Source organism: Cicer arietinum, chromosome 6 (genome assembly GCF_000331145.2).
Source record: "Cicer arietinum cultivar CDC Frontier isolate Library 1 chromosome 6, Cicar.CDCFrontier_v2.0, whole genome shotgun sequence".
Lineage (NCBI taxonomy): Eukaryota > Viridiplantae > Streptophyta > Magnoliopsida > Fabales > Fabaceae > Cicer > Cicer arietinum.
This window is the reverse complement of record NC_021165.2, coordinates 6765810-6787754: the sequence shown is the minus strand read 5'-3', so window position 1 is coordinate 6787754 and position 21945 is coordinate 6765810. Positions and strand designations below refer to the sequence as shown.

The following is a 21945-nucleotide window of genomic DNA, read 5'->3' as shown; positions in this document are numbered from 1 at the left end:
AAAAGGTTTATATTATTAATGTATGAAAATTAAACTCAAATCATTATTTCCATTAACATGGTATTTTGTTTTCTTCAATCAACTGTAATTGTTAAATCCAATGATTAATTATAATATGTCGGTTATGTAAAAAAAAATTATACTATTAATGGTACAATACTAGGTTCTACAATAACTGAAAGAAAGAAAAAGAAAAAAAAAAGGATAATGTTGGATAAGTATAGAACAAATTGAAGAAGAGAGGTGGGTCATCCCTTGTTAATTTTGTTCACAGATATTCTTTCATGTGAGAAAGAGGCGAGCGAAATAAATGCAAGGTTAGCGACCCGCACATGCTTTATTCACAGCGGTTTCACGGATTTTATGCGTCCCTCACCCTCTCCTAGTCTCTCTTTTTTCCTTTCTCATTCTTTAATTTCTCTCTCATCACTCCCTTCCATTTCTTTCCCTTTCCCATCACATTCATTTTAATATTTTATATTATTCCTTTTTATCAACAATCTCCAACTCTTACCCCACCCAAAATCACCATCAACATTTTCTTTCCATATATAAATAAATACCTTTAACTCTTCCTCCCTTCACGCTCCAAATACAGCAACGTTTTATTTCTTTCCCTTCCTTTTCTTTCTCCCTTCTTTCCTCATACGCAATCACAATGCAGAGATAACAACTCCCTCTCAGATCTCATTCTTTTCAAATAGATATTGGTACGTGCAATCAATCTTTTCTCTTCACTCAATTCTCGCTTTTCTCGTGCTTTTTCATTCTACGAATTTCTCTTTTCCGTTTCTTTCTTTCTTTGAATTTCTCTCATGCTAGCGGTGTGGATCTACGTAAGTGTTTGTTGATTCATCGTTGAACTTGGATTTTCTTCCTTTTTTCAATTGTTGAATCTGTTCAAATTTGTTGCGGTTCCTTATTTGGCGGTAATGAGTCTTTGTTGTTCAATTTCACTGATTGTTCGGTCATTTCATGCGGAAATAAAAACTTTCTCACACACACACACACACACACACACACACATATATATATATATATATATATTTTTTTTTTTTTTTGATTTACTAGAGTCTATTAGATCTGGTAGTTTTCTTTATTAATGCGACGTTTTCATGTTACGACAGAGACATCATAATTATTAAGAAGTGTCTATGTGTTTTTTTAATTAACAATCTTATAACTTGGTAAATGTTATGAATTAATGAAAATAAGAGAATTCAAAAATCGATCATCATATATCTGTATGATAATCAAATGATTGAGCTCAAGCTGTTAATAAACCGGAGGGTTAAAAGAAAATAGTATAAATGGTGAATCCTCCGTGTTTTATTTGATTGTAGTAATAGATCGTCCGAGATTCTTCAGTATTCTGCATTTGATTTTATTAACTAGTCATTGCACTAGCAGATTTGATGCATCTGTGATTTTGTAATTTATGTCATGTATTTGGTGGATGGTGTTTAATTGTTGTTTGTATATTGATCAGGTTTAAATTATCCGTGAAACGTTCCACCCTCTGCCAACATGGCTCAAGCGAAATATACTAGAATAGATAATAAACGATCTCCATCGAGTTACTGTTCAACAGTGACTATTGTTGTGTTTGTGGCTCTATGCTTGGTTGGGCTTTGGATGATGACATCGTCCTCTGTAGTTCCTGTGCAAAATGTAGATGAGTCCCAGGAGACTAAGAGTGAGGTGAAAGAATCGAGCGAGGTGGTGGAACAGGCAACTGACACCACTAATACCAATGCTCGGCAGTTTGAAGACAAGCAAGGAGATTTGTCTGACGATGCAACCAAGGAGGGTACTAGTGTCACATCTGAGAACAATGCTGACAAACAGGAAGAAAAATTGGATGAAAAGTCAGACGAGAAGTCTCCTGAAGATACCAAGATGGAAAATATTGGTTCAAATGAGGGCGAGAAGAAATCCGATTCTGATGAGAGCAATGCCAAATCTGATTCTAATTTGGACAACCAGAAATCTGATTCTGATGAGAGTGATAAGAAATCAGATTCCAATGAGAGTGAGAAAAAATATGAATCAAATGATAATGAACAATCTGATTCAGATGAAAAGCGGAATTCATCTGGTTCAGACGAAAGTGAAAAGAAAACCGATGACTCGAGTGAAACAACAGATAATAAGACAGAAGAAAAGGTAGATCAAAGTGGTAACCAAGAGTCTGATGAAAGCTCTAATGAGAAGAAAACAGATGAAAATACCAACAACCAGGGCTCTAATGAGGTATTCCCTTCTGTTGGCCAGACAGAGCTTCTGAATGAAACTACGACACAAACTGGTTCTTTTTCAACCCAGGCAGCAGAGTCAAAGAATGAAAAGGAGACTCAAAAAACCCCAGAGCAATCTACCGGGTTCAATTGGAAAGTCTGCAATGTCACTGCTGGCCCTGACTACATTCCATGCCTTGACAACTTGAAGGCAATTCGGAACCTTCCAAGTACTAAACACTATGAACACAGAGAAAGGCAATGTCCTCAAGATCCTCCTACCTGCCTCGTCCCTCTTCCTGAAGGATATAAACGCCCAATTGAGTGGCCCAAAAGCAGAGAGAAGGTAAAAATAACTAAAACGCTTGTCAATTTTCATTCTTGATTTAACAGTTTATTAATTTTTAAAATATAATTTTTTTCCCTTCAGATATGGTATTCCAATGTTCCACACACTAAGCTCGCTGAATATAAGGGGCATCAGAATTGGGTTAAAGTTACAGGCGAGTACCTTACTTTTCCCGGTGGTGGAACCCAATTCAAACATGGTGCGCTTCATTATATTGACACTATACAACAGGTAGATATATTTTAATTTATTGTCAACTATCAAGGTTGATTGTCTGTGATTAGTTGCTTTTACTGTGGAGTTTATAGATATAGATCTGGATAACCTTTTGTTCTATGTTCCATAAATAAATCCATATTACATTACATGTACTGTTAGTATGGATAACAAATACTGCTTTGTTAGATCTCCACTAGAGCAAATTTCTTATCTAATAATCTCAAAACACATTTCTTCGTATATTTCTTTATCAGTCTACTTCCAACTCAAATTTAAACAATTCAAAATGGAAACATAATATTAGAACCTAATTACTATATATACTACAAGTGTCAATGATATTTTTCTTATGCCTATATAGAGAAAATTAGGTAGTCAGGAACTATATGTTTATGGTGCACTAGGAGATGACCAAAATTTAGCAGATACACGGATCTTCATTTCAACTTCTAAAAATTAATTTCAATTAGGTTGTTTGAGGACATAGTAATGATAACTTTTTATGTTTTCATCCTAGAATTGCTATCCAGAATTGCATATACATAATATATTTTCTTGAGGTTGCTGAGCATTTTTTACTTAACTATAATAAACTTTGACGATGCAGTCTGTACCGGATCTTGCTTGGGGCAAACAAACCCGTGTGATATTAGATGTTGGATGTGGTGTTGCCAGTTTTGGTGGCTTTCTCTTCGAAAGAGATGTACTTGCAATGTCATTTGCACCAAAAGATGAACATGAAGCTCAGGTACAATTTGCACTTGAAAGGGGAATTCCTGCTATATCTGCTGTGATGGGCACAAAGAGGCTTCCCTTCCCTGCAAGAGTATTTGATGCAGTCCATTGTGCACGCTGTAGAGTTCCATGGCATATAGAAGGTATTTCAATGTCAATAACCTAACTTTTTTAGTGGTGATTAAAATGAATTTTTGGTCATACAAGCTTTGAATTTTTAAGCAGCATTTTGGTGTTTCTCCTGCATCATATGGACATTTAGATTGTGTATAATCCATGTATATAAACTGTCTTTTATTGTAGAAGCTCACTATTTGTGCAAGTGTAGGTGGCAAACTTCTCTTGGAGCTGAATAGAGTATTGCGACCAGGTGGTTTGTTTGTATGGTCTGCTACTCCAATTTATCAGAAGCTTCCCGAAGATGTCGAAATATGGAATGGTAGATGATTGATTATACACTATTTTGTGTTTCGTTTAAGTGTTTCAATTTTGGTATATTAAGTTTGACATTTTTTTTTTCATTCACAGCAATGAAAGCACTAACAAAAGCATTATGCTGGGAAGTTGTGTCTATCACCAAGGATAAACTCAATGGAGTTGGTATAGCTGTATACAAGAAGCCAGCTTCTAATGAGTGTTATGAGCAACGATCCGAGAATCAACCTTCTATATGTCCAGACTCAGATGATCCTAATGCTGCATGGTATTTCTTCGTTAACTGAGTCATAAGAATGTTTCAAATTAAAAACAAAAACAGAAAGAAAAAAAGGAGTTTTGATCTTGTTAATCATTGATATGTTTTAATCAATGTTTTCCTAAGGAATTTACATATGAAGCATATAAAAAAACAACCACTACAAATCAAGCCTTATATGGGTCCTTTCAATATAATTCGATTCTTGTTACCAAGGAACAGTGTTTTCATTACAAGAAAACCTGTATAGTATTGTAGGATGGGACACTGAGATTCTAATACATCTTTTTAGACCACTTTTGCTGCATTGGTATTGTCTGTAATAAATACAAATCATATATCCTACAAATCTCCATAATCTAAGCCATATCTCAACAGGATCCACATATATGGTGTGTCCCTTTGTAATAATGTTTTACATTAGACATGCAAAATAGGTGTAACATGTGACTGCTGCCTCTTTTGTCGCAGGAACATTCCATTGCAAACTTGCATACACAAAGCACCAGTGAGTTCAACAGAACGTGGGTCACAATGGCCAGAGCAGTGGCCAACAAGACTGACCAAAACACCTTTCTGGTTATCAAATTCTGATGTTGGAGTTTATGGAAAGCCTGCTCCAGAAGATTTTACTGCTGATTATGAACACTGGAAACGTGTAGTGTCCAAGTCTTATCTAAATGGGTTGGGCATTCAGTGGTCCAATGTGCGCAATGTCATGGACATGAGATCAGTCTATGGAGGGTGAGCACAATTCCTTTCTTTCCAATGTTACTTTGAGTTAGTTATATTGACATGCTGATTATTGCCACCTCTGTCTGACACCTTTGTCTGTTTTTTGAATTCCAGGTTTGCAGCAGCTTTGAAGGATTTGAATATTTGGGTGATGAATGTGGTTCCAGTAGACTCACCAGACACACTTCCTATTATTTACGAACGGGGTCTGTTTGGCATATATCATGATTGGTGTGAATCATTTAGCACATATCCCAGGTCCTATGATCTACTTCATGCAGATCATCTGTTTTCAAAGCTTAAGAAAAGGTGCTTAATGCCCATTTAATTTCTCCTTCATTACCAGCAAAACCTTGGTTTTCAAATAAGAAACAATCTCTATATTTGTCTCATTTTGAAATGCTTATTGGTCATGCAGGTGCAAGTTCGAAGCTGTAGTGGCCGAGGTTGATAGGATTCTCAGGCCTGAGGGAAAGCTTATTGTCCGGGATACTTCTGAGATCATCAACGAGCTTGAGAGCTTGGCGAAGTCTATGCAGTGGGAGGTTCGCATGACTTACTCTAAAGATACGGAGGGATTTTTATGTGTCCAGAAGTCCATGTGGCGGCCTAAAGAATCGGAGACAGTAGACTATGCTATTGGTTAAAGCATATTGATGAGATGCCAACAAGAGTTAGGTGATTTTTGGGTTTTGGGTGCTCAAAATTCTTGTGTAAGTGTGTTTCCACCATTATTCGTGTATTGTTAAGTTAGGCATTTATTTTTTTCTTCTTTATTTTTTCCTTTGGTAATTTATTTTGATCTCCTCTGTTTGGAGGTTTGTTTCTTTTGCTGTAACATGGTGCCATAGTTAAGGAATTCTGATCACATTCTTGCCATTGTAGAGGCCTTGGATACTTCATAGTTGAGATTCTTGAAAGCTATAGTGAAATGAGATATCCACCAAATATTGGTATTAGTTTTTTTTTTTGTCTATAGATGATGATATAATTACTACCAGAAGCTCACAACTGCGAGTTTTAGATTTAAATTCGGGATATGATGTCAAATTTAACAATACCGGCTTTTGTCGGTTGAATATTATATAATTGATTTAAATGTCAAATACTGGTAGTTAAATGCTTGCTAATACTAGTTATCTCTAAAAAAAAATTATTTGAAAAAAGGATAGCATTGTTTATTTGTTTTCTTATTCTTTATGAAAAAAAGTAGAGGGCTGGAGAGTTCATGTTCGTCTATGCTCAACTAAATTGATGCTTCTCAATATTGATTACAGAATTGCGATCAAATCACTCAAATAACACAGTTCCAATTTGGTTTATATCGTTAAACTGTTCAGTTCAATTTTCAGAACATCAACCATACTCAGTATCATGCAATCAATATTGGTGAAAGATGTGGATACTATCTCAAATCACTGGTTCAAACTTCAAACCTCATTACTATCTACACCACAATAAATATAGGCTTTGGCTAGGGTGCCCCAGCGAGTCAGGTATTGCACCAGCGAGTCAAATATCCTATAATATGTTACTATAGTCAAGAATGCCCTAGATCTTTTTTCCTCTCTCATTTTCCAAAACTCTTTGTCCGTCATTCACTGTCGCCTGTCGGTTTCCCATTGTTCCTGTTCTTCTTCTCTGCCTTGACTTCCACCGTTCTTACGCCTACCTGGATCCGATCGGAGCATCGTAAATCCGAATTAGATGGATCGACACTATGCTCATTGCAATCCAACCCATCTAAACTCCCTCGCCCTTCAATCATAAGGTACCAAGCTCGTAGATTCACATTCCCAACTTGCAAACTCATCGACGACGGAAGCTGGCATGGATGAAGCAGAGTGGGGAGAAGAGCCTTGAGGCAAAAGATACATTATTTGATTGTTGAAATATTTGTTTTTTTGTGTTTGTTCTTGGTTAAAGTTGTCTTGTTCTTGCCTATTGTGTTTATTTGTAAATTTTCATTATTTTTCATTGTTTCTCAAGAATTTTGTTTGCCTCGGTGGCCGGCGGCGAACGCCAAGGGTGGAGGAACCTGGTGGCAATTTTGGTTGAGAGCGTATGAGGGAAATAGAAAATGTATACGATGTTGGTGGTCTAACATGATATTATGTGGACTGCTTTGATCTAACAGACAACAAATGTGGCCCTGACTACACCGCCCATGCACCCTAGAGAGTGTTGATCTTTTTGCATCAAATTGACCGTTGAAATTGAAGAAGTCGAATGTTACCCCCTAAAATTTAAAAACAGATAAATAACACCTTAAAATTACAAGACATCAAATAATATAGTTCATCCAATAATTTGTTTCTTTGATGAGGTTGATGTAGATGTCAACTTCTTATATGACATTGACGAGCCAAGCCGTTAGTCAACTGATGTAAGTTAATTTGTCAAATTTTAAAAATATGAGGGGTCAAATTGCTCGATTTTAAAAATAAAATTGAAATTCATTTTTTTTTGTTTAAATATTGAAACTTTATCATCATTGCAACAGTAACATGTTCATCTATATAATTTATTATTGTTCTTCTTCCATTATTTCATATCTTATTGTTCCAAAAAACTTCATTTATATAATTCATCTTTCTTCCTATTTCATAGTTTTTAAATCATAGAAAATAAAATAATAGAAAATCATTTACTCTTCTCTCTCTATAGGTGAAAGCTTGAATCATGTGATTCTCAAATGTCATTGTGAAAAAAAAATTGTTGTTAGTGAAGTAGCAATGTCAATCACAAGAAATAAGGGGTTTGAATTGTGACCCTTTTAAAATTTTGATTCTTGTGCTTAATTTAAATTAACTCAAGATCAATTATGGTTAAAATAGAATGTTCAAAATGTTTTGAATGTGTTAGAAGTAAATAAAACAAACCAGTTTATAATAAAATGTGATTTTTGTGTGTAAATAGTTAAAGATAAGAGATAGAAAGATCACAAACAAAAAGTAAATTGGTTCATTCAACTCGGGCTAATCTAATCCTCACAACTGTGAGATTTTCACTATGTACTTCAGAATCAGGATGTTCTCATTCACACATTTTCTCTTTATCACACCTTGATCAATTACAATCTTTACCTTTTAACCTATAAATGATTTTTACAATCACTTTTCAGCCTTGAAAATATTTTTACAAACATATTCATCTAACATAAAAGGTAGACTTGGGTTACAAATGATGTGTATGAAAAAAGTGTTTGAGATCTTGAAATTTCTCAACACTTGTTTGAGATAAATAAAGACAAATTCAGTAGATAATGATCCACAAATATAGTGAAGAGAGCCGGAGTTTGCTTAAAGAGCTTTTACCTTGTTATTACTTGAATAAGTGTTGATAGATTTGTAAATTGAATTTTTGTCTTTATCTTTCAATTGATCTTAAATTTATAGATTATAAAAGGCTTTGAATATTCAATTTAAACTGAATATAGTCGTTGGACACATTTCCTAAGTGTCAAATATATTTTAAAGCAATTAAACATGTGTTTATATTGTTGTCCAGAATATTCTTGACAAACGAGGAACATTTTTGCTTTTTAGTTTGATGCAAAACGTGAATGAGTGAGTGAATGGATTGTGAAATGTCAGTTGATACTGTTTTAAATCAGAATTATGCAGAGCTTTATGCATAATATTGTAAGTATAATGTACTTGCGTCATTGCTCACAACTCATCAATTTGAAGATCAATCTTGAGGTTATTTTCTCTATTGGGCGTTCAACTCAAGTTCTGGGCTTCACCATTGATTTGAGCAGTCTTGATACTCTTTAAATTGTGGTTTAAAATATGAAACATGATCTTATTTAATTATGTTTTTAAAATAGAATAACTAGAATGCCCTTTTGTAAAACCAAAGCGTTCTTGGTTTTGTGTTGTATGGAAAACATGGTGAGTGATTTAGTAGTTGTCTAGTGTTAGTCTTTTGTCTCAAAAGCATGATGTATTTTCTATAAAAAGGTGCAACAACAGTGTCCTTGTTGTCCTAGTTGTCCTTGCTCATAGCTTATCAATCTAAAGATTGATCTTGATGTTGTTTGCTTTTTTGGGTCTTTAGCTAGACTTTTTGGGCTTGAGTATTGTTTTGAGTAGCCTTGACACATGTTTATGTTAAGGTTTAGACAATGGAAAATTTTTCATGTTACTTCTGCTTATAAATGAAATAACCAAAATGATCTTCGTTTTTTTAGACTTCTGTTTTTAATAAACCATAATGATCTTGATGTTGTTTGCTTTTTTGGGTCTTTAGCTAGACTTTTTGGGCTTGAATATTGTTTTGAGTAGTCTTGACATGTGTTTATTATAAGGTTTAGACTATGAAAAATGATTCATGTTACTTATGCCTATAAATGAAATAACCAGAATGATCTTGATAATGAACTATAATGATCTTTGTTTTTCCATACTTCTGTTTTTTAATAAACCAGAATGATCTTCGTTTTTCCAGAATTCTATTTTGAATAAACCAAAATGATCTTCGTTTTTCACATTGCTATTTTTTAATAAACCATAATGATCTTTGTTTTTCTATAATTTTGTTTTTAGTATACTAGAATGATCTTTGTTTTTCAGACTATTGTTTTTTAATAAACAAGAATGAGCTTCGTTTTTCGAATTTAGTTAAGACATGATTTGCTTTGATTTATAACATGGTATGATCATTGATTATTATATGAATGTATTTGATCACCTTTTTCATGAAGACGTTATGGTACGCTGTCGTACACCAATCAAATACAAGTAATAAAATGTAGATAGAGGTAATAACTCAAGTCGTTTCGAAAGAACTTTTGATATAATAATATCAACAAAATTAAAAGTTGAAATTAAAAATGGTTTTTTTTATAGATTTTTCTTTGAACATATTAGCAAAACGATTAATCCTCTTATTCGAGTTTCAGACCTATCACATATTCTATAACGAGTTTAATTTCTAATTCATGATTATATTCCTATTTGACTATAGAGTTGATCAAACAAGCGTAATTAACCCTATGTGAATTCGGTTTCTTTGACTTGATTAAGCATCACAATCATCGATGTATTACAATTAATGATCAAGCATCGCAAAATTATAATTCAATTATAGAAATCGAAATCGAATTCTGTCAAATGAATCTAATCAATTCTATTGAAATTCGAATTAAGTAATTATAATAACAATAAAATTGAATAAAGAGAAATAGAATCTTAATGAGAAATTAACATTATAACATAAATCTCAAGGAACAATGGATCAATCTTAGAGAAAATTAGCCTTCCATGAAATAAATAAAGAAATATGTTTTTCTATCTCTTTCTCAATCCGAAAATAGCCTCTCTCAAATATAAGAAAACACTGAATATGTTGCACTCAGTTTATGGGCTTGTAAAACAAGTGGCCCACTACTTAAAATTAGTACAAAAACTTAGATAACGAAAACTGCAATTTAAACACAGTAAAGTTCAGCATTGGACTTTTATTCCAGCACAAAAGTTGTGGCTCTTATTTTTAGATTTCTAACGCCTACTTGCGTGTGTCAATCAGATATCCAGAGCTCAAGTTATGGCCTATAGAGCGAGCAGGGGTCAATATGCAAATAATAAAATTAAAATTCAATTTCGACCAAAAGTTTAGAAACAAGCTAAAAAGTTAATATAAACTATAGAGAGCTTTTAAAATGCCACAGTAAAAAACTAGAAACACGTGCCTAAATGGTTTGAACATGCTATCTTGAAGATATAATAATAATTGAAGAGGATGATTGATATATGATTTTTTTTTTTTTTTGAGATTCTTTCATTATTGAGTAGATACTTAAGTAGTTACCTCAACATTTAGAGTTGTTGTTACTAAAAATAATTGTATAAGAGACTTTTTTTTTTTTTTTCATTTGTTAAAGGCAATTTCTCTATTTTTGTTTCGCTAAATAGCACATGTGATCCCTTAACTTAATTTCAGTTAACGTTTGTCATTTATATATATATATTTCTGATTTGATCTTTTATTTTAATTTTAAGTGACAATTTGTTCTTTTATTTTAAATGTTATTCTTTTTTTTTTACAACAATTCAAAAAATTCATCAAAATTTGCAAACAAAGCCCATAAAATTAATTATCATCATCAATATAATGCAAAATTTCATCAAATGCCTAACTCAAATATTCAAATAAACTCATATTTTTATCTCCAATAACATCAAATTCATCAAATAAAGAATGAAAGTATGAGTTTATTTAAAGATTTAAGTTATAAATTTGATGAAATTTGCATTATATTTAAGATGATAATTAATTTTATGGGTTTTATTTAAAAATTTTGATAAATTTTTTGAATTTTTGTAAAAAAGAAAAAGAAAAAAGGATAACATTGTTGACATTTTAAAACATAAAAGATCAAATTATCACTTAAAATTAAAATAAAAGACCAAATTGGGAAGAAAAAAAAAAGATAAAGAACTAAAACGTTAACTAAAATTAAGTTAAGGGACCGCATGTGCTATTTAGCATTTTTGTTTCCCTTTTCCCCTCAATTTTCTCTCTTATTTTTTCTACTGTTATATTAAAACTTGCTCACTAATTTCTCTAATTTTCTCCCCCAAACTGAGACACAAGAGGGATAAAGCCAAACGAAAATACCACTTTCACACTGTGGATTCATTCATGAAGATCAAGTGTTCTCTCAAGAGGTACATGTTCAAGGAGATGCATTAGGAACTACAAAAAAAGGAATGATAACTCAAAGATTGTATTACAATTTTTAATATAATTGTAAGTATGGGTGAGAATACATAGGTTGAGCCAAGCTAGACTTTGCAAGACCTGAGTATGCCCTATAAAAAAGTTCTAAGTCTAAGCCTAGCTTGTGGTCCGTGGTAAGCTTACTTTTTAGGCTTAAGTTTGACCTTGATAAAAGTCTGGTATGACCTCTTAGCATACTTAAAAGTCTATTTCATTTTAATATTTTTGAATGAGTAATCAAACATATTTTTAGATTAACGAGTTAATATGTCAATAAAATTAAATTCTATTTTGATATTTAATATGACATTTTGAAGAATATGACTTTATACACATCATACTTCAATTCTATTTTATAATAGTACATTTATATATGTTAAAAAAGCTAAAAAAGATTAATATGCGTAAATTACTGAAAGATGAATATTTAACAAGAATATCAAAATTTGATATAAGAATTATAGTAGTAAAAAATATATTATTTATATTATTTAAATAGGCCAATCTGATAGACCTAAAAGACTTATTATGTGACCTGTAGCCTGATATTTTTAACAAAATAGTTTTTATTTTTTTTATTTTTATAAGTCTTGACCTTGTTTTTTGAAAAGAAAAGTTTGTCTTGGACCTAACATAGACTATGCTATAGGTCCCTGTCACTCGACCTGACTTATTACCACCCATAAATGTAAGGATCAAATTGCTACTAAGTGGAGAATTTTGAGGGATTGATTTGTATATATTGATTCTAATTTTTGTATATTAAAACAAATAGACTTAGATGACCAATTATATATTGTAATGGGTTTTGTATAGATCACCCATTAGAGACTTACACCACAATTCACGAATTAACCATCATCCATCAGTAGACCTACACCATAATTTATGAATGCACCACCAATATCAAGAAACCTACACCACCATTCACTTGCTAAAAATAATTTCTCCATTTTCGTTTTCTATTTTCCTCCAATTTTCTCTCCCATTTTTTCTATTGCTATGTCAAAGTTTGCTAATTGATTTCTCCAATTTCTCTAATTTTATCCCCTAAACCTAGTTCTTAAGCCTCATCAACTCATATAATCATCCAAAAAAGTTAGAGAAATTGGACAAAGGGCATGAAAAATTCTCTTCCAAAGTTATTTTTAACTGCAACAACTCTAACAACAACATTTGTTTCACAATGACATATGAGAATCATCATATTCAAGCTTACCCATGGAGGAAGAAGAATAAATGGTTTTTTATTATTTCATTTTCTATGATTTGAACACCGTAAAAGAGGAAGAATAATGAATTATATAAACGAAAGTTTTTGAAAGAAGAAGATATGAAATCATGGAAGAATAACAAAAATGAATTATATAGATAGACATTTTACAATTGCAATAATGACATAGTTTCAGTTTTTTTTTTAAAATGAGTTTCAATTTTGTTTTCAAATCGGACAAATGAGCCTATTGTATTCCCAAAATCATGCAAATTAGTCCATATCTTACATGACAATGAATCTAACGGTTGAACTCGTTACGTAAATAGTTAACATACACGTCAATCTTATTAATATAACGGAAATACTATATTGTTTGACGGCATTCAATTTCAGTGTATTATATACCCATATCCAAATTTTTAAGAAATAAATGTTCGTCCCCTATAATTTCAAAAAACAAATTGGTGGTTTACTCTTAAAAATATCAAATTCTTATAGTCTATTTTTAACTTAAAAAATTGAATTGATTAAATTATTTCAAAAAATCTTTTACTCAAAAGTCAACCGTTTAAATATCATACCTTTTTTAGGCTCGTTTAAATATCAAACTTAACATCAAAATAAAAAATTCAAACTTTTCCTCTTTAAGTCATAACCACATATCCTACGATGGTTTAAATTTCTCAAATATTTTGTTAAGTTTTAACTTTTAAAAATAGTGTAGATCTCAAACTTATCATTAAACCCCAAATATTCTAATAGAAATCTATAACTTAAAAAGGTTTTAGGTGAATAACTATATTTGCTCTATTTAAAAAAATAAAAATAAAATTGTCTAAGAAAAACTTAAGTGGTTGAAATTGCACATAACCAAAATTAAAGATCAAATGTGTAATTAAGACTTTATATATTATTAATGCTATAAATATGTCAATACTTATCTCAATCTATGTGTTGTAAATTTATTACAAAATTTGCAATAAGATTAATTTTTTTATTTTATAAAACATTAAAATTTTAATCATATTAAATTAGTTCAAATTATTCAACATTTCATTGAGTTAACATCATATATATATTTAGAATATATAAAAAAAATAAAACATTGATTTATTTATTATTTTATATGTATAATTTGACGTAAACAATAAAAGGAATGGATATATAGTTATGTTTGAATAATTGAATCAGTAAAATTATATATACTTTATTTAAATTTTATTGTATAAGCATATTCTAGTCTTATTTAAGTCTAAATTATTTACTTCCGTCCTTTTCTTTTTAAACAACATCATAAGGATTAAAATAAATTTAAAGAATACAGAGATTGCTACTGAATAAACTCCACCATGATTAACTCACACGAAGTCTTAAGTTTGAATTTGGAATAAGACGTCCAACATAACAATGTCGATATTTATTAATTGGACAAAAACTTAAAGACTTCGTGTGCAATATTATATTAATGGATATCGGAACTTTGCTTTATGGAAAGCTCAATTTCAATGCCTATAAGGATTGCTATCTAATTGAGCATTTTTTTGTGGGTGATAATTCTTTTTTATGGTTAAGGAGAACGGGATTCAAATTATTAGATTTCCATAAAAATCGAAAGACTAAAACAAAGAATGTAATAAAATAATAGACTAAAAAGTTTATTAAGTGTGTCAATGGGTCAAGAAAAGGTATTTGTATTGTCAATAATAGTGTTATCTAAGTTGGATTAGGTCCTAGTAGTTAGTTACATATAGAGCGAGTCCGAGGGATATGCCTAATTTATCTTTTTCAACATTTACTTGTCCTAACCCTACTCACTTGCCTATTTTTATGCCTCACTTTTAGTTTATCTATCTATACAATATGTAATGTAAATGTAATAATGTAAGGTAAATGTGACATCTAAAAGTTGATTTAATTAGTTCCAATATCCACAAGTGCAATGGATGATGAGAGTCATAATAGTAGTTTACCAAATGGATTCAACAAAGGAAGTCCCGAAAGCCCTTGTTTAAAAACAATTAACAACAACAACAATAATCATCATGATCATCATAATCATAATAGCAATAAAGAACAAGACCGTTTTCTCCCTATAGCCAACGTAGGTAGAATAATGAAAAAAGTGATTCCACCAAATGGAAAAATCTCAAAAGAAGCAAAAGAGACAGTTCAAGAATGTGTGTCGGAGTTCATAAGTTTTGTCACGGGAGAAGCATCCGATAAATGCCAAAGAGAAAAAAGAAAAACAATAAATGGTGATGATGTCATATGGGCTATTACAACTTTAGGCTTTGAAGATTATGTTGACCCATTAAAATGTTACCTTCAAAAATATAGAGATATTGAAGGTGAAAAGGTTAATGTTCCAAAACAACAACGTTGTGAACAAAGGCTACTAAATCAACATCAACATCAACATCATCATTACCTTAACCAAGATGAAAATAATCAACATTTCAACAATAGTGTATATACTTCAACAAATCTTATGTCTCAACCTCCTTATGTGACCACTGATCAACCATTTCCATTACCTTTTTCTCCAAATTCAATTCAAAAACAATTACGGCCACAAGACCAAATTGATTCATTAGGACATTGGTATGAATGAGTAAGACCAAGCTAGTTTTTATTTTACGTTTGGCTTTCTTTTTCTTTTTCCTATACAAAAATTAATATATTTGTAATTTTATAGATATGCAGATAAGAAAAATTATAGATACAATGTAATGTTTTATGTCACTTTTCAAAATAAAATTATCTTGAAGTTTTTTGTTTGTAATTGTCATGTAATATAGACAAGAAAATGATAGATTGCACAAATTATTATACCAAGTGAATTTGTTGAATGTGAAATGGATAAATTATGGGATTCTCTCTTTAGTTAAAATCACAACAATTGTCTTAGGAGGGAGAGCTTTACATGCGTCATCATAAAAAAAAATATTAATATAAATAAAAATATATATTTATTTGGTTCAATACGTATACTTTTTTATTTATATATTGTTACGGAGGGAGAGATGCGTTCTTAAATAAGAGAAGATAGGAGGCAAGACGCCTATAAAGGAAGAAAACATTGTTGAGAAAAAATTATCTCACTCATAGTTTGTAAGATTATGAATTTTTAAATATTGATTAAACCTAAATATTGAAGTATTCTCACTTGTGGTGTGGACAAGCCAGCTTAGGTTGCTGCTCTTTTCTTAGGTTAAATTCAAATTTTATATAATATAAATCATATTTATAAATTTTTATATAAACCTAAAATTATTTAATATATTACTAAATTTATTAGAATTATATCATTTCTTAGAAGATACTCTAAATAGTTTTTCATTATAATAATATTCTATTTTTTATTTTGATTATTTTTAAAAGCTGAAACAAACACATTAAAATATGTTTTAAAAAATATTTCCTTAAAATCATGTTTTTGTTCATAAAATAGTTGGAACCAAATGAATTCAAATAGACTAAAACGTAATGTATAATTATTTTCAAGGAAAAGAAAAAGGAAGGAGACTGTGATTCAAACTTACAAGAGGAAAGAACAATAATTATTTTCAAACATCAAAATATAATTAACTTTTAAAAGGTGAAAAAATATTCAGAGAAATTAAAACAATTTATCCTTAATTAATATTTAAATGCTTTCTTATTTATCATATTCTAATGTAATTACTTATCTAAAAAATAAAAAATAAATATTCGAATGTAATTAATTTATCAAATATATATATTTTTAGTAAGTAAATTTTTATTTTATTTAATCTAATTAATTATGTTGAATCAAATGATACAAAATTAAAATATTATTTTTTAATTAAAATAATTAAATAATTTTCTTTGTTTTTCCTCAAACAAATCTTTTATTATAAAATTTATGATATATTACTGACAAAATATCCGCACATCATATTATGTAAAAAAAAAAGTATCCACACAAAATTAAAACATTTCACGGATAAAAAACACTATTGTTGAAATATAATAATTAAATATCCTTTAACTGATTTTATTTTAAAAAAAAAACATAAATCATGGGTAATAAAAAAAGAGGATATGTATTATTGAGCTCTTTATTACCCACAAAATGCAATCTTATTCATGATGCAAAGTCCAAAGTAACTAGACACTGGATGTGTTGGAAGAGCGAAGCCATGAGACAAAATCTGGAAGAGTGTTGGGATCAGCCCTATGCTTCCTTTGAGTATACTCAAAAAATTGTGACCATGTGAAATCAGGATAATTCCTTGGCTCTTCTCTTCCCAATATATTTTCTGGTGCTCTCACTATTTTGTCTCCTTTTGGACACAAAAAGAAAGCCAAAGTCTTTCTATCCTTCTCCTTATTAGTCAATACCCTATGGAGACAACTCTTGTATAAGCCATTAGTCAATGCCTGAATTAAACAACAAAAAATATCAATACCAACTTTGGTTCCACAAAAATAATATATATGCATCATTATCATTATCATTTTCCTTTCTCAATATGTAATACTTCTCATGTTTTACACCTCCAAAAAAAATTATTTTATATAAAGACCTCCAAAAAAAAACATTTATTAAAAATATTCTATATTTTCAAAACTAAAACTAATAAAATCTTATCTAAAATTAATATTATTTCAATAAATATTAAATCAATTGACTTTATCATCAATTAAAAAAAATTATAAAAAATCAATTATACTAATTTAATAAATAGTTTTATATTTTAAAGTGTCTAAAAAATAATTTTTGATAATTTTTTTAATAATTTAACAAAAATACTTATTATTAACTTTAAAGAACCTCAAATAAAAATTCGTCTTAAATCTCTATATGTGTTAAATAAAGATTGTATACATATACCTTGAAAGTGTCACCTATGTTAATAACAAAGGTATTAGGTTGAGGGCGAACAGAAAGCCATTTGTCATCAACAAAAACTTCTAAACCACCAACTTGGTCTTGAAAAAGAATGGTGACTGAGGTTGGGTCACAATGAGGGCCAGTGCCAAGGGTACCAGCGTTGACCTCACTGCAAGGAGGGTAAGAGTTGCACCTCATCATTGTTTCTGCATCTTCAAAAAACTTCTTATAATGTAATCGATCCACACCCAAGCTAGTCGCTAATAGCTCCAAAATAACACCAGATAACTCCTTCATTGCTTCACAATACTTTTGACAAACCAACCTAGCAAAAATTAAACATGTCAAGAAAATTGTTCATCAACAATGTGCCTATAAGCTACAATTGCAAAATCCAAATTTTAATAACACATATTTTTATACATGACAATTTTTAAAATTAAATATTATGTGTGATTTATTTAAACTCTATTTTATAATAATATATTTAAATTTATAAAAATTAGTGTAGATTAATATGTTTAAATTATAAAAAATGTTAACAAATTAATGATTTGACACAAAATATGCAATTTAATATAATAATAATTTTTATTTATATTTAATTAAATATACTAGTCTGATAAGCTCAAAATGATTTAAAAAAAAGTCTTAATTATTTCAAAAAAGTTCAAAAAGTATAGTCTAATTTGAGCCTAATATAAATAAGACATAATTGTTCACGTGATACCTTTATTTAATTTCGGATAACACTTCAGTCTTTTTTTTTACTTCTTCTAATTTGGTCATTTATTTAATTTTAAGTAAACAATTTGATCTTTTATGTTTTAAAATGTTAACAAGGTTATCCATCCTTTTTTTACATAAAAAAATCATCAAAGTTTTTAAATAAAATTCATAAAATTAATTATCATCCTCAATATAATGCAAATTTATAACTAAAATATTCAAATAAACTAATATTTTTATTCTTTATATTTTTGAATTTTTTGTAATAAAAATAAATAAAGAACCAAATCAAAAAAAATAAAAATAAATGACTAAAATATTATCTGAAATTAAATTAAAAAAACCGCATGAACAATTGTATTTATAAATAAATAAGACCATAGGTCTTTCTCAGTCAACCTGACATATTTAACTCTTAATCATGATACGTTGTCTGGTAGAAAAATAAATGTATTAAAATAAAGTGATTCTTACCCAGCGTGTTGGTGGTCATCACCAAAGGATGAAGTGAAGAAGTCAACAATTTGTGTGGGAGATTGGTCATAGTGTTTGTATTGAAAAGTAAATGTCTCTTTCCATGGCAAATTGGTAGAATACCTAGATGCATGAGCAGCCGAGTAACCCCATGGTATCCCTATAGCACCAAGCTTCCTATCCAAAGGAAGTTTGAAAAGGGACACAAATTCTTGATAAGTAGCATTTATCAAATTTTGGTCAACCCTATGATTGGTAACTAGGAAAAAACCATGCTTCATGCATGTCTCCCTCACAATTTCAGCAGCAGCACCTAAGGCAACATTGTCACCCTTGAATATGGGTTCTAAGTCAATGATGGGTACATTCAACTCTTCTTTACTAGTTTCAAGCAAATCCTTAGATGACCAAATAAATTCATTTGGAACTTTTCCTTCAGCTTGAAGTGAATTGAAGTCAAAAACTTTAGGAACCTCATTTTCTCTTTCCAAGTGCGAAATAGTAGTAGTGATAGATGCCATTTGGATATAGATTTCCAAATAACCAATGCTTATTTTTTGTTATGAGAGCAACTACACAAGAGCAAGATATATAAATATTGTTTTAGGTATCCAAAAAAAGGGAATAATGGATTGAAATTAATGCTAATTTTTTAACAAATTTTTTCTTCAATTCAATGAATAAGAAAACCATATAAAATTCAATGAATCATATAGGAATTGGAAAACCAAAGTTACATTATATAATAGTTGTTTATATAGTTTAAAGAAAATTTAAAAAATATATTTTATATAATATTTAAATTAAATAGTAGCAATTATACATGTATAATGAAATCAGATATTTTGTTATATTGTATATTTTATAATTAATAATAATTATCACATTTAATATAATTACCCAAGTGAATTTAATATAGAGAGATGTTAAAATTTCAAAAACTATTTATAATACTTATTTTACTATTCAATGTATTGTAATATTTAATAGTATGTTAAATTTCATTTTTCTATCTAATCAATATTACATTTGATGTTATTATCTGAGTGAATTAAAAATTTCGGGAGATATTTAAAAATTAACACAATATTGTAAAATTAATTCATATTTATTTTTTTATATATGTAAAAGTATTAGTTGGTTTCCGGAATGAATACATTTTAAATTTGTAATAAGTAAATATTTTAATAAGATGTTGCATTCTATAATGATAAAGGTCAATACTTGTAATAGTGACAACTACTATAAAATGAATTTGTGTAAAAATAACTACTAGAAATGAATTGAAATCTATAAGTCAGGTTTATAATTCATAGATTTATAATTGTAATATTGTTACTTCAGTTGATTTTACTAGATAGATGATATTTAATAGTGATTAGTATTCATTATTGTATCTTATAAAAATGGTGATATCATCAATTATATATATAAAAAAATCAATATACATATTATAATAATAATAATAATAATAATAATAATAATTATTATAATTATAATATTTTTTTACCAATATTATAGGAAAATAATTAAGGATCCGCATTGAATAAATTAGATATGTGGTCCCTTAACTTAATTTCAGATAATGTTCTAGTTATTTATCTTTTTTTTTTCTTTTCTGAGTTGATCTTTTATTTTAATTTTAAGTGACAATTTGATATTTTATGTTTTAAAATGTCAACAATGTTGTCCTTTTTTTTTACAAAAACTCAAAGAAAATTATCAAAATTTTCAAACAAAACTCATAAAATTCATTATCGTCTTCAATAAAATGCAAATTTAATAAAATTCATAACTTAAATATTTAAATAAACTCATATTTTCATTATTTATCTGATGTTGTTGGAGATGAAAATATGAGTTTATTTGAATACTTGAGTTATGGATTTGATGAAATTTGCATTATATTGAAGATGATTATTAATTTTATGGGTTTTGTTTCAAAAATTTGATGATTTTTTTGAATTTTTGTAAAAAAAAGAAGATAACATTATTGACATTTTAAAACATAAAATATCAAATTGTCACTTAAAATTAAAATAAAAGATCAAATCAAAAAGAAAAAGAAAAGATAAATAACTAAAATATTAACTAAAATTAAGTTAAATGACCATAGATGTAATTTAACCATAAATTTAATAATCATCTGGCTAATGAGTTTTTTTTGTTAAAGATTAAGTAAATTCAAAGCATTATTAAAATTGACAATTGATTTACTTAAAAAAGTAGATACCTTGCTATATATTTGTTTTATTAAAAGTAAAATTTATTAAAAGCAATAATTAAATGAATAGTATATTGCTATTTTTTATAAGGTTTTTATAATATGAATTTGTCAAAACAACAATAATTATAACTTTTTATTTATTTATTTTGAGTCACTAAATTATGTTCAAAATATGATTTTTAATTTTTTATAGTTAAATTCATTTTTTTTTGTGCTACTATTTTCATGTTCAAATTTTTTATTTATTAAAACAATAATTGAATAACTAATTATCTTTTCGTGAAATTTTCAAAATCCAATGACTAAGTTGATTATGCCATTCAAGAGAAAATGTTGCTTAAAATTAACTTCTATTTTTATATATAAGATATAAAGATAAAAGTTTCATGTTTTATTTTTATTTTTTATTTTATGACAAAAATAGTTGACTAAATTTATAATAATTTTTTATTTATAACTTACTTTAGTTTATTATTCATTCATGTACATGATTATTTTATATGCTTTAAATAAATTTCAATTGTCAACATAACCATATTATATATGTTATTTATTCTATAGTATAATATAACTAAATTATTTTTATCACTCTTTTTAGACAAAATTTTACTTTGCAAAAGTCTTAGCTTCAATGTATATGGAGACTTTGAAGAATTCAAAGAATATAGTAATTTTAAAAAAAGAAGTAAAAAATGACTTTGTTTCCAGATTATAAGAAATATTTAAATATTTCATAGTAGTTATAT

General features: G+C 28.8%; 3 protein-coding genes across 4 annotated transcripts; 2 read left to right on the top strand and 1 right to left on the bottom strand.

Annotated features, from left to right (window-relative positions):
• Positions 1–373: 373 nt before the first annotated feature.
• On the top strand, positions 374–5928 carry LOC101513072 (probable methyltransferase PMT26). Of its 2 annotated transcripts, none has more exons than XM_004503863.4 (9): positions 374–710; positions 1490–2583; positions 2668–2817; positions 3413–3683; positions 3869–3979; positions 4069–4243; positions 4706–4978; positions 5084–5278; positions 5388–5928. In XM_004503863.4, the coding sequence occupies exons 2-9, from the start codon at positions 1528–1530 to the stop codon at positions 5614–5616; spliced, it is 2460 nt and encodes an 819-aa protein (XP_004503920.1). In that variant the 5' UTR covers positions 374–710; positions 1490–1527; the 3' UTR covers positions 5617–5928. The 2 variants fall into 2 exon arrangements, with proteins under 2 accessions (XP_004503920.1, XP_004503921.1); XM_004503864.4 differs by having other exon boundaries at positions 710–836.
• Positions 5929–14850: 8922 nt separating this feature from the next.
• Positions 14851–15707, top strand: LOC101512746 (nuclear transcription factor Y subunit B-7-like). Its single transcript, XM_004503862.4, has one exon. The coding sequence runs from the start codon at positions 14851–14853 to the stop codon at positions 15520–15522; it is 672 nt and encodes a 223-aa protein (XP_004503919.1). The 3' UTR covers positions 15523–15707.
• Positions 15708–16894: 1187 nt separating this feature from the next.
• LOC101492898 (gibberellin 20 oxidase 2-like) lies at positions 16895–19530 on the bottom strand. The gene is made up of 3 exons (XM_004504059.3): positions 18973–19530; positions 17770–18094; positions 16895–17315 (listed from the first exon to the last, which is right to left on the bottom strand). The coding sequence occupies exons 1-3, from the start codon at positions 19491–19493 to the stop codon at positions 17043–17045; spliced, it is 1119 nt and encodes a 372-aa protein (XP_004504116.1). The 5' UTR covers positions 19494–19530; the 3' UTR covers positions 16895–17042.
• Positions 19531–21945: the final 2415 nt, after the last annotated feature.

What these genes read in the sequence shown, in the direction of transcription:
- LOC101513072 (XM_004503863.4), top strand. Translation starts at nt 1,528, where the DNA reads ATGGCTCAAGCGAAATATACTAGAATAGATAATAAACGATCTCCATCG. An exon ending in AGATGTCGAAATATGGAATG is followed by an intron (nt 3,980 to 4,068) that starts GTAGATGATTGA and finishes TTTCATTCACAG; the next exon opens with CAATGAAAGCACTAACAAAA. An exon ending in GATGATCCTAATGCTGCATG is followed by an intron (nt 4,244 to 4,705) that starts GTATTTCTTCGT and finishes CTTTTGTCGCAG; the next exon opens with GAACATTCCATTGCAAACTT.
- LOC101512746 (XM_004503862.4), top strand. Translation starts at nt 14,851, where the DNA reads ATGGATGATGAGAGTCATAATAGTAGTTTACCAAATGGATTCAACAAA.
- LOC101492898 (XM_004504059.3), bottom strand. Translation starts at nt 19,493, where the DNA reads ATGGCATCTATCACTACTACTATTTCGCACTTGGAAAGAGAAAATGAG. An exon ending in GATGACCACCAACACGCTGG is followed by an intron (nt 18,095 to 18,972) that starts GTAAGAATCACT and finishes AATTTTTGCTAG; the next exon opens with GTTGGTTTGTCAAAAGTATT. An exon ending in ACATAGGTGACACTTTCAAG is followed by an intron (nt 17,316 to 17,769) that starts GTATATGTATAC and finishes TGTTTAATTCAG; the next exon opens with GCATTGACTAATGGCTTATA.